This window comes from Ogataea angusta (assembly GCF_019207475.1).
Source record: "Ogataea angusta isolate 61-244 chromosome Unknown 61-244_NODE_7_length_650817_cov_90.064852, whole genome shotgun sequence".
In the NCBI taxonomy this organism is placed as follows: Eukaryota; Fungi; Ascomycota; class Pichiomycetes; order Pichiales; family Pichiaceae; genus Ogataea; species Ogataea angusta.
Genome location: NW_025065221.1, coordinates 431,675 through 448,566, shown reverse-complemented (window position 1 = coordinate 448,566; position 16,892 = coordinate 431,675). Strand labels below are relative to the sequence as shown.

The 16,892-nt window shown below is 48.4% G+C and overlaps 11 protein-coding genes across 11 annotated transcripts; 6 read left to right on the top strand and 5 right to left on the bottom strand.

The window, feature by feature from the left end:
* Nucleotides 1-98: 98 nt before the first annotated feature.
* On the top strand, nucleotides 99-1,253 carry KL928_003703 (uncharacterized protein; the record flags this gene model as incomplete). Its single annotated transcript, XM_043204320.1, has 1 exon — nucleotides 99-1,253. The coding sequence occupies one exon, from the start codon at nucleotides 99-101 to the stop codon at nucleotides 1,251-1,253; it is 1,155 nt and encodes a 384-aa protein (XP_043059145.1).
* Nucleotides 1,254-1,412: 159 nt separating this feature from the next.
* KL928_003702 (uncharacterized protein) lies at nucleotides 1,413-2,366 on the top strand (the record flags this gene model as incomplete). Its single annotated transcript, XM_043204319.1, has 1 exon — nucleotides 1,413-2,366. One exon carries the CDS (start codon nucleotides 1,413-1,415, stop codon nucleotides 2,364-2,366), a length of 954 nt encoding a protein of 317 aa, XP_043059144.1.
* A 15-nt stretch (nucleotides 2,367-2,381) lies between these two features.
* KL928_003701 (uncharacterized protein) lies at nucleotides 2,382-4,031 on the bottom strand (the record flags this gene model as incomplete). The annotated part of the gene is made up of 1 exon (XM_043204318.1): nucleotides 2,382-4,031. The coding sequence occupies one exon, from the start codon at nucleotides 4,029-4,031 to the stop codon at nucleotides 2,382-2,384; it is 1,650 nt and encodes a 549-aa protein (XP_043059143.1).
* Nucleotides 4,032-4,497: 466 nt separating this feature from the next.
* Nucleotides 4,498-5,217, top strand: KL928_003700 (uncharacterized protein; the record flags this gene model as incomplete). Its single annotated transcript, XM_043204317.1, has 1 exon — nucleotides 4,498-5,217. One exon carries the CDS (start codon nucleotides 4,498-4,500, stop codon nucleotides 5,215-5,217), a length of 720 nt encoding a protein of 239 aa, XP_043059142.1.
* A 32-nt stretch (nucleotides 5,218-5,249) lies between these two features.
* KL928_003699 (uncharacterized protein) lies at nucleotides 5,250-7,205 on the bottom strand (the record flags this gene model as incomplete). Its single annotated transcript, XM_043204314.1, has 1 exon — nucleotides 5,250-7,205. One exon carries the CDS (start codon nucleotides 7,203-7,205, stop codon nucleotides 5,250-5,252), a length of 1,956 nt encoding a protein of 651 aa, XP_043059141.1.
* A 275-nt stretch (nucleotides 7,206-7,480) lies between these two features.
* KL928_003698 (uncharacterized protein) lies at nucleotides 7,481-8,090 on the top strand (the record flags this gene model as incomplete). The annotated part of the gene is made up of 2 exons (XM_043204313.1): nucleotides 7,481-7,984; nucleotides 8,061-8,090. 2 exons carry the CDS (start codon nucleotides 7,481-7,483, stop codon nucleotides 8,088-8,090), a joined length of 534 nt encoding a protein of 177 aa, XP_043059140.1.
* Nucleotides 8,091-8,124: 34 nt separating this feature from the next.
* KL928_003697 (uncharacterized protein) lies at nucleotides 8,125-10,836 on the bottom strand (the record flags this gene model as incomplete). Its single annotated transcript, XM_043204312.1, has 1 exon — nucleotides 8,125-10,836. The coding sequence occupies one exon, from the start codon at nucleotides 10,834-10,836 to the stop codon at nucleotides 8,125-8,127; it is 2,712 nt and encodes a 903-aa protein (XP_043059139.1).
* Nucleotides 10,837-10,968: 132 nt separating this feature from the next.
* Nucleotides 10,969-12,732, bottom strand: KL928_003696 (uncharacterized protein; the record flags this gene model as incomplete). The annotated part of the gene is made up of 1 exon (XM_043204311.1): nucleotides 10,969-12,732. One exon carries the CDS (start codon nucleotides 12,730-12,732, stop codon nucleotides 10,969-10,971), a length of 1,764 nt encoding a protein of 587 aa, XP_043059138.1.
* A 107-nt stretch (nucleotides 12,733-12,839) lies between these two features.
* KL928_003695 (uncharacterized protein) lies at nucleotides 12,840-14,816 on the bottom strand (the record flags this gene model as incomplete). Its single annotated transcript, XM_043204310.1, has 1 exon — nucleotides 12,840-14,816. The coding sequence occupies one exon, from the start codon at nucleotides 14,814-14,816 to the stop codon at nucleotides 12,840-12,842; it is 1,977 nt and encodes a 658-aa protein (XP_043059137.1).
* A 314-nt stretch (nucleotides 14,817-15,130) lies between these two features.
* Nucleotides 15,131-15,751, top strand: KL928_003694 (uncharacterized protein; the record flags this gene model as incomplete). The annotated part of the gene is made up of 1 exon (XM_043204309.1): nucleotides 15,131-15,751. One exon carries the CDS (start codon nucleotides 15,131-15,133, stop codon nucleotides 15,749-15,751), a length of 621 nt encoding a protein of 206 aa, XP_043059136.1.
* Nucleotides 15,752-15,831: 80 nt separating this feature from the next.
* KL928_003693 (uncharacterized protein) lies at nucleotides 15,832-16,887 on the top strand (the record flags this gene model as incomplete). Its single annotated transcript, XM_043204308.1, has 1 exon — nucleotides 15,832-16,887. The coding sequence occupies one exon, from the start codon at nucleotides 15,832-15,834 to the stop codon at nucleotides 16,885-16,887; it is 1,056 nt and encodes a 351-aa protein (XP_043059135.1).
* Nucleotides 16,888-16,892: the final 5 nt, after the last annotated feature.

Genomic DNA, 16,892 nt, shown 5'->3' with positions numbered 1-16,892 from the left:
AGATAATTTCTCCTAGGAATGCACGTTTTGGGTAACCTTAAGCGGATAGTGGAGATTAAGAATTACCGGGCGAAAAAAAACAAGAAAATCACTCCTTCATGACTACACCACGTCCGAAGCCTTGGGAAACCGCCAACTCTACGGGCGGAACCACGAACAGCTTAGATATGGACACAACTTCCACAATAAATACAGACAACTCGACGGCGCCTCCCGAGTTGCCCACCAGGCCGTCTTCCTTATCAACCAATACAATGAGCAACATGCCTGGCTCCGGCATGCCTTCACGTACATCCCCGTACTACGGTGGCTATGGTACTTCAAGTTACAGCAATCCCATGTACGGAAACATGTACAACTCGTACGGATCATATGGATCGTCGATGTACGGGTCCTTATATGGCGGTGGGATGTACGGCAATCGCTACGGAGGCATGAGCGGCATGAACAGCATGAATGGCATGAACGGGACGATGATGAACCAGGGGCTTGTGGGCTCATTCACGCAGGGAACGGAAGCTACATTTCAGCTGATAGAGAGCTTGATTGGTGCGGTGGGGGGTTTTGCGCAGATGTTGGAGAGCACATATTACGCGACACACAGCTCGTTTTTCACAATGATATCCATGGCCGAACAATTCCAGCACTTGAAGAATGCGATGGGTTCCCTTTTGGGGATATACGCGCTGCTGAACTGGGCCAAAAAGGCCCTGAGGAAAATCAGAGGAGCCAAATTAAAAATCAGCGTTGATGAGTTCAAAAAACAAATCGAGTCAAATAAAAAGGACAAGGACAGCAAGAAGGAGAGGATGTCTTTGAAACCGCTTGTCTTTTTCTTGGCAGCCGTGTTCGGACTCCCATACGTACTGAAGAAGCTCGTCACTCACATGGCTGAACACCAAAGAGCTCTTTTGAACGGACAGCCGGACCAGGGCGCGATTGCTGGTCTTGCAATCAACAGAAACCCAGAACCTAGCATTGATCCTAAGAAGCTGGAGTTTGCGCGGGCGCTGTACGACTTCAATCCTGAGAACGAGGAGATGGAGCTCAAGTTGAAGCGGGGAGACTTGGTGGCCATACTGAATAAGACTGATAGCTGGTGGAAGTGCCGTACACGGGACGGACGTATGGGATTTGTGCCGTACAACTACTTGGAGATAGTCAAGAGGACAGCCAACGCGGTCAAGTCGATTGAGACGACGGCGAAGGCCGACGTGGAGGAGTTCAAGAAAGATCAGAAGCTGTTGATCTGAGTTTCGTAGCTTAGCACAGCCATTAATACGACGTATTTTGTTGCACAGCCTAAGAGTTTGTTTTTTCCGTAATTTCTCTTCTAATTATCATGGAGTACAACATGGAAGGGGCAAACCATTATGGTTGTAAGTAAAAATCACCAAAATCCACACGCTAACATGTCAGACCCAGCTGATTATAACGTACAGTATCAGTACCAGATCTCCAAAAAAGACAAGAGGCGACAACAGATACAGTCCAAGCTTGGCAAGGTCGAAGACCAGTTTCAGCAAGATAAAGATTATTTTTACCGCGACTCGCTAATTCAGCTTCAGTACAAGCTCAGCTCGCTTCACTCCGGCGATAACCCGCAGTACATGCAGCGGATCCGGGATTTCGAAGAGGTTAGAGACGCAGAGCTTGTGCGGTTGAGGCTGGCGGAGGAGTACCAAGTCCAGCTGATCAACAAGCAATTCAAGGAGGACTACGACAGTGCTGTGCAGGAGCGCGAGAGGGTGGTGCAGCTGTTGAAGGAGAAACTCCACGAGCGCATCCTCAAGAAGATTAAACAGCTCAAGGAAGACAAGGCACTAATTGATATAGCCACGACCTCATCTTCTCACACAGCATCGAGATACACAACAAACGGGAGCGCGCATAGAGAAAACGGATATAACAGTGGATTCGAGTCTTCGACCTCATTTTTCTTTCCTGGAGAAAGACGTTCTCGCCGAACGCATAACAAGCGGTACGATGGTTCGCTGAATTTGAGCAATGCTGAGGATTCTTACGACTCGGGAACAGGCACAGGAACCGCCACAGGATACGCCTCGAGCTCGTCAAGAAAAAGGCAGAAGCCTAGCCGGCATCTTGGTGGCCATGTTTCCCGGAACGGAGACGTTTCATCTGCTGGGGAGGAAAGCTCCAACTCTCTCAAAGTTCTTACCGACAATCCGGAGTTGAACGAGTTCCTTTACGGCGAGGAGTTTATCAAGCGCCAGGAAAAGGCCAACACAAGGCATTCCACAAGAAGCTATCAGGGCTGTCCAGGCCTGAAGCCGGAGGAGGTGAACGAAGACCTGAATTTTTTGCGCGGGGCCATCGGTGCCATTCAAAGCATGAAGAAGAAATAAATATATATTTACAAACTAATCTCTGTGGAGTTGGAGAAGCAATTCGGCGAGCCGTTCAAAGTTCAAGTCTGCGGCTTTGTGGTACAAAGTTGAGCCAAGGCGGAAAATGACCTGATCGTAGCAATCAGAGTTCCAGCCTGCTCCTTTCTGGACCTCAAATTTGATTTTATTATTGTCGCTCTTGGCCAGCAGATACGGCACCAGTTCTGTTCTGTTGAAAGCCGGATTTGTGGCTTGGATCTCCAAATAGGTATTGAAGCGTTTGGAGTCTTCGTAAAGTTCAACTAGTTGCGCAGCAAGGTCTAACTCCTCCTGCCTAAGCTGGTCCAGCTCTGCAAGACGTTGCAACACGAGCACCACTGTCTTGTTCAACATTGGGATTTTCGCTGTGTTCATCAACTCCAGAAGATCGCGAATTTGCGATCTGCGCGCAGTGCTCATATCTGAGTTCAGGTTTATCACAAAAAATTGGTGCATTAGAAATGGAGTTGGCCTTTGCGGATAAAGGATGAGAGGAGTATTATCGGGCAGCCACTCGTTAACAAGCTCGATCTGGCTCACCAATCTTCGGTGACGCCGTGTGGTCATGAGTCCATGGTGCTCGTACAAGTTCAGTTTGCGAATCCAGGGCTCGTGTGTGCTGCTGTGCTGAACCTGAAATGGCTTTTCTGCCAGCTTTGGAGAGGTGTCAATCATGGTGTCCAATATGGATTTGGCGACCATGTACTCATCAAAAATGGCTAGCTTCACTAGAATCTTGTTCAGTGCTTCGTGATCCAGGTGCATGTGACGTTGTCTAAAAATATCGATTATATTCAGCACACTGTTAAGAGAGGAGCTTTTTTCCAGTAATGTCAACAGCAGCGTTCTGTCCAGAGAAACGCGGGTCCGCATCAGTTCCAAAATCTCGTCTGTATGCGATGAGTAGACCTGGAGCAGCAGATTCCATGTGTGTGGATGAAAATAGCCTTTTTCGAGAACCTTTTGGATAATCTGATCAAATGGCATTTGCAACCGGGTATAAAAATAAACGAGCTTGGTTTGCTCCAGCGGTCCTAACGTTATGGAGTCAGACTCCATGTCCTCTAAAATCCGTATCCCCAGATTTATAGTCTCCACATTCGCTCGCTTGGTGCTCAAGATCAGCGATAAAAGCTGTTCTAGCTGTAGTATAGAAAAATGAGCTGCTCGGGGTGTAGGGATTTCGAGATAGATTGAACCTATATCACGCAGGTTTTTCTTCTGCAAATATGTCGAGAGTCGATGGGACAGGTGGAAGGGCAGGGGCCTGCGCTTCAATTGTTTGCGCAACGCCTCTGGAGCGTCGTAGGAGCTAGGAACGCGGGGAAGAGCGCTCTTGGAGTTTGAGACATGTGCTAAATCACGGTGTCGTTTGTAGGGTTTGATAAAGAGAGAGTTGAAGGACTGGTATGACGGCGACCGGAAGCCTTCAATGACCTTGTTTTGGAAACTGGCTAAACGTTGTTTATTTTGGGAAGGTGCCCTGGTTAGCAGTGTGTACCAATTTTGAGGTTCAGGTGGGGATGGAAAATTTTTGTATTGCTGTGTCGTTGTCACATACTTTCGGCGCACTGGGGGGTGCAAGGGAATGGTAAAGAACGGGATCGCTCGTTGTCTAAGCAGAGCAGACAGGGATCGGTACATAAGAAAAGTCGATCGACTGGTGAGAAATCTTGCGAAAAATTAGACATCTGTACACCAGTAGTAGTACATGCTCGAACGTCTGTTCGTTTCAGTGTAGAGATGCTTAGGCTGAAAAGTGTTTGGGGACTGACTAATAAGTGGCTTGGGGCTCCAGCTGATTGGTCAAGTAGCCCTGAATCGTCACAGCGGTTCATTTCCAAAACTGCTTAGAGGTGTGCTGGGGGCAGACTTATCGGTGATTGCGCTGCGAGCCACTCACACGCTTGCTTAGGTGCCAGCCAAAGCCTCCTCCCTTGCCAAGCGCGTTTGTCAGCCTCGGATTGTTATATTATGTCATCGGGCTTTGCCAAAAATTTTATTCGGTGATCCAAATGCGTCTGGGAAGCCCGTTTCGGAATATGCTTAGTTCAGTGGCTTATCGAAAGATATTTATATAGTGTGCGATTTTTCCTACTTTTACTTAATCATGTCTTCTAAAACAGAATTGCCAGAATACACCGACGTCACTTTGCCTCGCGAGGAGGTCGAGAAACTCTACAAGATTAAGAGCAGATATGAGACCAACAAGAAGATTGCCAAACTCGGTTTGGGAGTGTTCTTGTTCTTCGTCGCCTGTCTGGTTTTGCAGTCCGGTCCGGTTGTCCATGGTGTCAAGTCCTTGACCCATCCACACCCACCACATGCGCACGGATTCCACGGCGACCACCGCCCTCCTCCAAACTTTGAGGAGATGCACGAGATGGACGAGGAGCACAAGCCATTCAAGGACTGCAAGGGAGCCAAGAAGGCTGGTATGCTGAAGACTCACAAGATGCACAAGGGCCACAAGAACACCAAGGGTGCTGAGGGTGATCTGAGAGAGACCGAACACGAGGTTGACGTGGAGGAGCACAAGGCTCACGAGAGACCACACCCTAAGGGAATGAAGATGAAGGGCCACAAGGGAGGCAAGTTCTCTAAGAAGAAGCAGAACAAGCATCTCAAGGAAGAGCCAAAGGATAAGCTGGAGAAGGAGCCAAAGGAGCCAAAGGACGAGGAGGAGAAGAATGTCGAGGTGGTCGAGAAGGAGCACAGAGAGAAGCACCACAGACCAGCTGAGGCTCAAGAGGAAGTTCACGAGGAAAACTCCGACTCTGAGTCTGACTCTGGGTCCGACTCTGAGTCCGAGAGCGAAGTCGAAAATTAGGTTTGCGCAGTTGTATGGCTTATGTCTTTTATTTAGTAACCATTATCAATCAACCATTGACCCAGTTCGGGCCCGAAAAAGTCAGCCACCACGCCGTGGTCGTAGGTTGACAGCTTAGCCACCTTCTCGAGCAGGTCGTAGTTTATCTGTTCGCTGACAATACTGTCCTTCTTGTAGTCTGGGTGGCTCAAGACAAAGGTCCGAATGTATTGGGCTGTGGATGGGATTGTTGCCGAGGCTCTGAGGCTCACCAGTTTGAGGTACGCCTCAAGCTTTGGCGGAAGGGTCTTTCCCCACGTCTCTTTGATGTATCGCCTAACCAGAGACAGCAGTCCCTCGAAAGAGCCGGACCCGTTGAAAATCTCATTAAGGCTCAGCTGCTCCACTATTGCCTGTCCAGCCTCCCAAACATTGGTCCGGAAGTGGAACTTCTGCTCCACTATAGCATTGCGGCGATGTGCCGTCTTCATATTAGCCTCCACATACGAAATCGGGAGGTAGAAGTTAGGTCTATATTTGAGCACCGCCAGCGACAGCAGGACAGAGAAGTTTGCGTACGCAGCGTTTTCAAAATCTGTCAAGGAGATTTCCATTGGCCGGAGCTCAACTCTCCATCCAGGAACATTGTGCTTTTCTGGCACGGCGGACTGTTTTGGAGGCTTGAAACGCAACGTCTGCCAGTTGGTGGACTGAATGTTTTCGAAATGGTCGGTCTCGACGGTGTTGTCTTGCTCTATGGATTCGGTGAAAATGACAATAGGGTCCCGGATGAACAGGTGTGCAAAATGGCCCGCCAGTGTTTCATCAAACCCGCTGGAAACGAGTTTCTCGTAGACCTTGTCATTTTTCGGAGACTCAATGTCATTATACTCTTTCCTGAAATAGGAAAACCCGCTACCTGAAGGATTTAGGTCGCCCAGGTACTGATCCACCGAGTCGTACCGTGACTTGGGGATGCGCATCAGCTCTGTTGTGTCCAAGGTGTTGCCCCTCTCTTTGTGGCCCTTCAGTGGCGGTTCTCCACGTTCATACGGAGTCCGGTCATCAACTGCTCCCGCAATCACATTCCATCTAACGTCCTGATCAGCGAGATGGCCCCGAAAGATCGGAGCCGCAGCCGTCACCGCCAGCATCAACGGAGCGATGTTGACCAGGGAGTCGTAAAGGAATCTAGCATGCGCCATGTCCGGCGCCTGCATCGTCACTTGCAGACATGAAGAGCCCATACCAAAGCCCATCGAGTCCATGTAAATGTGGCCCTCTTTGGCGGCCCCCAAAAACGGCTCTTCGTCGTGGTGCGGGAACAGATTTCTTCGAGGAATGGACGGATCAATTCCTGAAGCCACAGTTTTCTCGTCTTTGTACAGAGGAATGTTTATGCTCACCTTCTGGTCCCTTCTGCGACGAATGTTGGCCGTCAGCGTCGGGAATCGGAAGTGGCGGTTGATGATCTCGTCTGGCAGGAAAAGAGACTTGGACGCTTCGCCGTGAGGCTCGGCCGCCGGATACGTAAATATCTCAACGCCCATTCGCGGAAAAGACGTGAGTGTCAATGGCAACACATCCTCCTCTCCCAGCTCCTTTGTGGCAATCTGCCGTCTTGTTTTCATGTTCTCCTCGACGTATTCGTACTCCTCCACTTTCGTCCCATCGTAGGGCTGGAGCGGTGTTGCTTCTATCATATACCTGCCGTACTCCGGGTGGAACACCACATTATTACTGACCGCCACCTCGTAGGATGAGCCCTCCTCGCCAAGATCTTTCAGAATGTAGTCCTTATCTATGGCAAGACGAGCAACCCTGTGCTCTCTGTCCAGCTTCACTAGCATATATTCTACTTCGTCTCCCCACAAGAACGGGTCGTTCTTGCGGTCGCGGGCCGCTCTGAAGCAGTTGATCAGCTGGATGATACCGTTTGTGCGCACATGCTCAGCATAGAGGCGGGAGTCGTTCCAATGTAATGGGGTACCCAGAGAGAGCAGACCCATGGTCGATAAGGTTTTTCAGGAAAGTTTTTCCTTCCTCAATTATTTGTCAGCACGTCGAAGCGAGCGCTGCATTTTTACAATCGGCTAACAAATAAGCGTTCAAACGTCCGCGGGGACAGGCCACATGCTTAGGCAGCTGCGGTACATTCACCAGATTTCGTGAGATCTTGCAAATACCGGTCACACGCAGTGCTTGCTTATCAGTCAGTAGGCGTCGATCGACGCGTCAGATCTGTACAATTTTTTCCGCTCCTATTTTTTTTTTGCTACCTGCCATGTCTATCGTTATTCCCGGAGACCAATTTACACTGGAGACAGGATCCGAAGTAGTTCTGGGGCCCAACCTGCAGACTAGCGGCAGCACTGCAAGCCCAACGACGGCAGGGTATCTTGTGCAAACCCAAGCGGGCTCGTCCTCGCTAGCTTATGTGGAGGCTGACTCAAAAAGGTATATGCCTGCTGCGCAGGATTTCGTTGTTGGCACCATTGTGGGCTCTTTCGGGGAATTTTATAGGGTCTCGCTCACAAACTTCTCAACTCCAGCAGTGCTGGGCTTTTATGCGTTCCCAAATGCAAGTAAGAAAAATAGACCAAGACTGAAAACCGGAGACCTTGTTTACGCTCGCGTGGCGTCTGTCGACCCCGACCTTGACGTGGAGCTGGAGTGTTTTGACGCAACCACCGGCAAAGAGGGCGGATTTGGCCATCTCGAAGGAGGGTTTTTGTTTGAAGTGCGGTTGGCTTATGCCAGATACTTACTACGACACCAGGACGCTCCAGTGTTGACCAAACTAATGAAAAAATACCAGTTTGAGCTGGCTATCGGAGCCAACGGCAGAATATGGATCAAATCAGACACCCTACAAAACACCATCGAATGTATGAAAGCCATTCAGAAAGCCCAGACAGAGAAACAGTCTTAAAAGTCCACTTTTGAGCTTGTATCCAAGACATCATCAAACGTCAGTTCATCGTGAATTCGCAAGTCAAGGTTCACACACTTCTCGTAGCACCGCTGATTCTCAATCGACACGACCGGAGTTCTATTGGAGTATTGTTGGCAAGCCACTTCGAAATCGGTGGTTGCCGTCGCGACACTCACTGTATCAAATAGCGTATCACTATCCGACATACCGATAAGCTCATTGGTTGCGAGATCGACAACAGGGAGCTCTTTCTTTGGAAGAATGTGGTCCTCGATTGCCTCGTTGATCTTATCAATTCGAGCTGCCCGCTGCTGGTCCGACAACCTCAGTTGCTCAAATTGATGACGGTAAAACTCCAAAAGGTCTTCAGCCTCTGGCTCTATAGATTCGTGAAGCTGCGTGTTATTGCTCATATCCTCCAGATCAAAGAAATGAAGCTCCCGGTGTGGCTTTCTTGACTTAAATGGCGACACGTATCCCTCATATTCATACTCTGAAAAATTGGATATGCTATTCTTTTCCGTCAAGGCCAGCTTTTGGATCCGCTGCTTTGCTTTGTTCTTCGTCTCTTTGACCTTATTCATCGTTGCGTGTGTCGAGACCGCAGAGGAAGCATCTTTTGGTTGCTCGTCGTTGAATCTGAGAGTTGAATTCATGTTATATTCAAACAGTTGGCTGAAACTAGTAAGCTCCCGTGGAACGTACTTTATGTTCCAATAGTTGTCGAAACACCCTGGATAAGGGTCGATTTTTCGCACGATCAGTCCATCGTCCTTGCCGCAGTCGGGGGCTTCAAGATGACAGTCTGAATACCAATGTGTATAGCTTGGTTTGTAATTTAGAAGAACTCCATAATAATCATTGTGCAGATAGTAATCGGTGTTTAGGTCCCAAAGCATTGGAAGTCCCTTCTCGTAGACGTAATTGCCCAAAAACAAGTTGATGGCTTCTTGCCGTTGCGCGTCAACAAACGAGTTACTGTAGAACCGTTTCACACTCTCAATCATGTCGCGCGAGTGCGAAGTCCATTGATTGATTTTTCTGTAGGTTTGCAGCGTGTTGACAAGATGCGAGCCACCGTACTGCAAAGCGATCGTGTCGCCATGGTCGTGAAACATTTCTGTCAAAATGTTAATTGCGTCAGAGTCGTACTCCAGGTACTTTTCCTTGATAAGCCCTAGGGCGTGCAACTGGTGGCCGAGCGCTCGTTTACCGATAACAAATTGCGCGGTATTGGTTCTGTCCAAGCAATCAATGCAATTTGTGCGGCATATGCCTTGTTGTAGTTTGGTCTGTGCAAGCGTTTTTCCATTGTGGAAGAAACCTGTCGTTTCCAGGGTTTTTGCACTGTAATTTTCAAGCCACTCGATAACGTCCTGACCACGGTTTTTCGACGCTCGGGACATGTCCCAGGCCGTGTAGTCGATTTTCTTCTTTTCGGGAAGAAACTGGTTCAGGTATTCTATGCAGTCCTCGAACGCGCGAAGTAGCTTAGTCTCTCTTGCTGTCTTTTCACGTTGTTTTATCAAATTGAGAATTTGCACCGGTGCCCCGTACCGTTTAAACAAGTTATCAAAATGGAGAGCAGAGGCCGAGTAGAAAGGGTCGACCACGTTGATCTCGATTGGAGGCTTTGTCATTCTGATATTTGGGGCAGTCTCCTGAGACCACGAAAGCGGAATCGATCCTCTATGTTGCACAAACGAGGTGTAGCGAGGATTATTATAGAATCCACCCTCTGGATCATGGAAGGAAGTGGTGAGCATGTCGCTCACTATTTGTTCCGTTTCCACTTCGTTGGCCACGTCTCCACGATCATTGACTCCTCTCTTGAAAAATCTGGCTCCAGCAAAATGGTGCGATCTGCGAGCTATTAGGGTGACATATACCTGAACGTCGAAAATCGAAATATTCACCTGGTCAATAAAGCCGTGAATAATGGGCTGGAACCAGTCGTAAACCCGGTCGAACGTCTTGAAAACAGGCTTCAGCAAAAACGAGTTCCACACAAAGCGATCGTGGTACTCAAAGGTCTTGGCAAGGTCCTGTTTGTTCAGACCCAAGGACTGTCTTTTATTTTTTAGGAAATTGACCTGCAGCGTGTTGGTAAGATCGTAGTTGTAGCTGTAGTAGAACGTCTTTCCAAGGTCAATATTCTGAAACGTGGAGATGTAGCGGGCTTCTTCCGAGTTCCGATCTGGCCGTTTGGGGTTGCTGGCAACGGGAATCAGCTCGGTAGCATCAATGTGGTACAGATAATATCCTCCAAGTATCGCCACTGGCCGTCTTTTCGTCACCACACACAGGTAGTAATGCTTGGTGAACCTTATAAACCCTAGAAGCCCCACAGCGGTGATTTTCTTGCTGAGACCGCCCTCGCTGCTCTCTTCCAGTCCGTTGAGAACGTCCATAATCTCATTTCTGGTGAAGTATACATTGTCTTCCATGATGATCAGCTTATCTCCGGACGTGAGATCAATCTCCATGATCCTGAACATTGTTTCACGGCCATTGCTGCCAACAATGTACATTCTTTGCGTGGTGACGTAGATGGTGTATTTCGTCAGCGTGATTTTGCGCGGCTTTGTTGTCACGGGAGGCAGACTGGTATTCGAGACATCATCCTGCCGATCATGAGCGTCCAACTGTGGCGGGAGCGAGGTGTCGAAGGTGGATTCTCCCTCGTTTATTCGCTCGCTTGACATAAACAATATTACAGAAGATTACACCGCCTTGATTAGACATTATTCTCAACTATTCCTTCGGGATATATAGTTTGCAATAAATAAATGTAAAAGTTTAATGTTCGTTCTAGAACAGTAAAGCATGCTCCTTTATTAAAGGTCGGTGACACATCCCTTGGAGGCGTCGGAAACAAGCTTTGAGTATTTGTGCAGAGTGCCACGCGTGTATCTTGGAGCAGGACGTTTCCAGTGCTTTCTTCTCTCGGCGAGCTCCTCTTCTGACACCAGAATGTCGATGGAGTTGTTGTCCGAGTCGATGACAATGATATCTCCATCCTTGACCAGTCCAATTGGTCCTCCCTCAACTGCTTCGGGGACAATATGTCCAATCAAGAATCCGTGCGATCCACCAGAGAAACGTCCATCTGTCAGCAGCGCAACGTCCTTACCAAGACCGTAACCCATCAGAGCAGACGAAGGCTTCAACATCTCTGGCATACCTGGGCCTCCCTTAGGACCCTCGTTACGGATCACACACACGGTCTTCTCGCCCTTCTTGATCTCTCCACGCTCAAGAGCCTCGATGAATCCTTGTTCCTCCTCAAACACTCTGGCCTTTCCTTTGAAGTAAGTTCCCTCCTTACCAGTGATCTTAGCAACAGCTCCACCAGGGGCAAGCGATCCCTTCAGGATCTGCAGATGTCCTCTTGGCTTGATTGGGTTGGAAACGGGACGGATGATATCCTGGTCAACAGGAAGCTCTGGGAACTTCTCCAAGTTCTCCTTCATGGTTTTACCAGTGACAGTTGGAACATTGCCGTTCAAAATGCCCTCTTTCAGCAGATACTTCATCACAGCAGGGGTTCCACCGAACTTCTGCAAGTCTGCCATCACGTATTTTCCTGAAGGCTTGAAATCTCCGAGCAGCGGGGTCTTTTCCGAAATGGCCTGGAAGTCATCGATTGTCAGGTCGACATTGGCGGAATTGGCGATAGCCAGCAGATGCAGAACAGCATTGGTGGAACCTCCGGTGGCAATAACGTATGCAATAGCGTTTTCGAACGCCGGTCTAGTCATAATGTCCAGCGGAGTCAGACCAGAACGGAGCAAAGTCTTCATAGACTCTCCAATGTTGTCGCACTCGGCCAGCTTCTCCTTGGACACGGCGGGTGCAGAAGAGGAGCCCGGAAGAGACATACCCATCACCTCAGCAGCAGACGCCATCGTGTTGGCGGTGTACATACCACCACAAGATCCTGGACCGGGACATGCGTTCCGCACAATGTCCTTTCTTTGCTCTTCGTTGATGGATTTGCTCAGGTATTGACCGTACGACTGGAAAGCAGAAACAACGTCGAGCTGCTTCGGAACGCCAGAGCAGGTTCCCGAACCTGGGAGAATTGTACCACCGTACACCATGATGGACGGTCTGTTGTGTCTAGCAAAGCCAATAAGAACACCAGGCATGTTCTTGTCACACGATGGAATACCGATACAGGCGTCGTAGTGCTGGGCCATTATCATGGTCTCAAAGGAATCGGCAATCACCTCACGACTTTGCAACGAATAACGCATACCGGTAGTACCCATACTGATACCATCGGAAACACCAATGGTGTTGAACTGCATGGCCTTCAAGCCGGCCTTGTTCACGGACTCACTGCACCGGTTGTTCAGGTCCATCAAGTGGATGTTGCAAGGGTTTCCTGTCCACCAAACGGAACCGACTCCGACCTGTGCCTTGGAAAAATCATCGTCTTTGAATCCGGTAGCGTACAACATGGCCTGCGACGCACCCTGGGACTTCGAGCTAGTCAGGATCGAAGAGTACTTGTTGAATTTCTCGAGAGCAGAGCTTTGCGAGCTAAACTGTCGGCGCGAGAACTTGCTCGGCACATTAGATATATGTTTCAACATAATCAGACAATTAAATCACTGAAAAATATTAGTCAAAATAAAAATTGAAAATTTTCCAGCTGCTGTAGGCCAATTAAAAAGTGAATATTACCAATAGTCCAATTCGTTTATATATTATTCCCAGTGTCTTTTACAGCAGACTTTTTCCTAGCATAGGCCTTGCAGTAGCTATACGATGCCTCAAGCATGCAGTCGCTCACTTTTCTTGTGCGTTCGGAAACCCCTTCATTGAGCTCATACTCTCCAAGATTGTGCTTGCCAATGCCATGTATTCCGAGAATGTAATTCAAGACGTTGCGCAAAAACACGATCTTGACGTTGGCGTCAGACTCGCTGACCGTAAGACCCATGTAGTCTTTGTACAGCCCTTGCGGCACGCCGTCTGCGTCGCCTGAATTGTCCTCTGGATGTTTAATGTTCCAGAACGAAATGCCATTTGGCGTGAGCACATTGGGTCCGCTTCCGCATCTGGAGTCCTTCTCGTCCCATGCTAAGACATCCATATCAAAGTCAATGCTATCTGTCATCAGATCAACGCGGAAAACACCGTCCTCTTTGGTCAACACCATCAAGCTTGGTCTATACGTGGTATCTCCGCATCCACAGTGGTCAATATGAGTCTTCACAAATCCTACCCACATTTGAAGCCTGCTTTCCGCGCTGCCAGTACTCTGTTTCTGTAAAATCTGTCTTGGCACGGGGATTAGCTCTGTACCACCACGGATGAATCCCAGTGCTTTTTCAGCAAAGGAAGAGTAGTATATGTTGTCTTGTAGTTTCTCACACTTACCGTTGTCGAGGCTGCAACGGAACACAACCAGAGGATCGACCGTGTAGAGGAACTGAACGTAGCCCTTGGTTCTCGAGGAATCTCCGATCCGGATCGAGTCAAAAAAGGGAGCCCAATTCTTCTCGGTGGATAGGGTCCTGGATGCGGCGATTCCCGATATTTTGAAGTTCACAAGATCGCGTTTTTGAGTCTTCGGATTTAGCTTTCTCAGCGGGAACACTGCATGCATAGTACGTTTGCCGTTGTCCAGCATATTGAAGAAGATGACCGGCTCCTGAACATACTCTCCATCTTTGAACAAAATGCGTGGGTCTTCGGGACCCAGTAATTCCTTGGTATTCACCTTTGGATCAAATGGAATATCCAGAACAGTAGGGAACTTGATTGAGATTTTGTCCAGCAAAGATTCGTCTTGCGCGTCGTTGTAGTCTCTCAAAACGTTATCGATCTCCTGTTTCGTGATATCGCTGTATCTGATCCGTCTTCCTGTGATCTCGTTCCAGTTGGCATCGAACAACTGAAGCCTGATGAACGAAGCCACCGGGTTACTTTTGGTGTTTGGTGCGTATATTATACGGCTAGCCATCATGTGGCACTCCTCATCAGGAAGCCACACAGATGCTCCAGAGAATTGACGCCAGTTTTCTGCCACACGGCTGCCGAATTTGTCACCCATAGTGATGAGGTTTTTGTATTCTGTCGACAGAAGGGATTCACGAGCGCTAGCTATGTCGTCTTTCAAGGGTACAGGCTCGGAATACTCAATGTTCCGGTTTTCTTTAGGCCTGTAAATAATGTCTGGGCATGAAAGATCGTAATAGTTGGAGGCGGACGGCACGTCAATGTTGCCTATGAAACCCTTCACTGACTGAAGAGGCTTGTAATTTTTGCTGGTAATAAATTCGCTCAGTAGATTCACCCTATCCAGAGATTGTGGAGGCTTCTGGGGATCCTTGTTCTCTTGTAATGGTTTCAAGTTCAAGGAGCTCAACGCTTCATTCACCGAGTCAATCTCTATAATTTTTGGGACCTCCAACTCGCTCGTGTCAGGATTGAAGTTAACGCGCAACGGCTCTGTACTGACGCGATAAATTCGCGTATCCTCCTCCTCTGTCAACTGCTCGAGATTCTTGGAAGCGTCTCCGCCGCTACCCTGGACAGTCGATCTGTGCACGGAATCAGACAACTGTTCTATCTGGTTGACAGGCCAGTAGTAGTACGTCAGGAACACAATCACAGCCAGCAGGATGTATAGCCGGTATCTTGACCGAGACCGAAGAAGGGGAAATGCCATTCTTGGTAGTCTTGGAAATGCTGTTGAATATCACTCGGGAAGTTCCTCTGCAACAACCTTTTGTTTTTACGAATTTCGTCAGTGCGCGATAGCTTTACGGTGTACGGATGGAAGATCTATTTTTATTCATTTTGGAAAAGGGCCCCAAAGTGAAGGATGGGGTGCACGCCTATAGCGAACTAAAAGGTGTGCCTCCTACTAACAATCTGTCGTGTGCGCCTTTCGGATTATTAAGCTGCACGATGGCCGGCACAAATAATTTGCTGCTCTGATTTTTCAACTCAGCGGCAAACTGTATACCCCTTTTGGTCCCGATGAGCCATCGTTCCGTGACATATAGCCCTCCTCCAGGACCGCCAAACACAGCCAATACACATGCTACAGTTGCACGGGGTCTGGTGGTCACTCAAGAGAGAGACAAGGAGCAAGAAGATAGACTTGCTAGAGCCCTGGAGATTATATCCGCCTCGATGCTACCACCTCAGCACACCATCGATCAAATCCGAAAAAGGATCTACTCATATCTCTTGGGATATAATCAAGTGGATCCTCCTCATATAAATGAAATTAAGGACATACCTCGCTGGAAACGACTCATCATCTATCTTATGGGACCCCCATTGGATGGGCTCAGATCGTTTTCTCAGTACGTTATCCTGCAAATACACATACTATACAACGTGACACTGATGATGGTATCCATTGTGTCGACCCCGCCGTTGATCTTTTACGTGGTGGGTTTCGTGCTATTTTGGACGAAAGTGGTGTACGAGATGTACAGAGATGTCGTCCACAGAGACGATCAGTTCCACACCTCATTTCTCAGCCGCGAGCTAGCTCTGATGGCCACCATTTCGGCATCCTATGGCGTTGTGATGAAGTTCAAGACCGAGGCAGGTATCATTACAGAGGCATGGTGGTCAACTCTGACATAGCGTTGTATGCTGGGGGGAGGTGCAAAGATGCGTTGATAAAAAAGTATGTAAATAAATTTTGTTTTGTTTTGATACGCGTCATGCCACGGAAGAGGACAACCAAGCGCGCTGAAGTGCCCAATAAACGCACCACTAGAGCGAAATCCGTGCAGAAAGAAGAAATGGAGGATGCAAAGCCCCTGAATGAGGCCAAAGTTAGCGAAAATGAGGCCGGAATAGATAATCCTGGTGCGAGTCAGGATCAGAAAGAAAATCAGGAACCGCAAAACGAGGATAGCAAAAAGCAAGGCGACAAAAAACCCCTCTCACCTATACCTGGTCTCGAAAACCCGCTGATGACACCCTCAAAGCGTCTTTTTGATAGTCCGGAGCGCCCCACATTGCTTTCTCCTACAAAGGCGCGTCAAGAGTTCAGACTACCTTCAGAGGCCGCGGTGTCCCAACTAGTTCAGCGTAAGGACTTAAAGACGCTTACGAGTATTTTCAACGATCTAGCAACATCGAAAACCGAAAAGATGTTCCAGGATTACAAAAAGCTGTCAGAACGGAAGCATCAGGCTAGTGAAACACTAATCAACAACCTGACTAAGGAAAACCAAAAACTTCGCTCGAGTCTCAAATCGCTGCAGGTCGGTAAGCAAAACTCAAAAGAAACGGAACTAATGAAACGACAAATCGAGACACTCAAACGCGAGAATACACGTCTAAGCTCCGAAATTGAGTCGCTGAGCGCCAAACGCGGCTCTAACAAATCTGAAATCGACAATGCAGTGGCTGAACTTGATCTTATGGGCACGAAACTAGAGATTGCGGAGCTTTTAACAGGGCTCACATGCCAAGAATACATCGAAGACTCTGAAAACATGATATTCAAGATGAAGCAGCAGGGTGAGACTTGTTATTTGATTTATCAACTTTTAATCAGCAAAACAGGGGCCGGAGAGATTGTTTACATTCCAATCCTCAAGCATGAGGAAAGCCAGTCTGGTTCAGACCGCGAAGAGTGGACCGAGAATCTCAACAAGCTTGAGAAAGTTTTGCCGGATTACTTGCTGGACAATTTGACATTCCCTTCCAATACACTCTACAACTTCTACAACAAGCTGGGGAGATCGCTCAACAAGAAAGTGGATTGAATAAA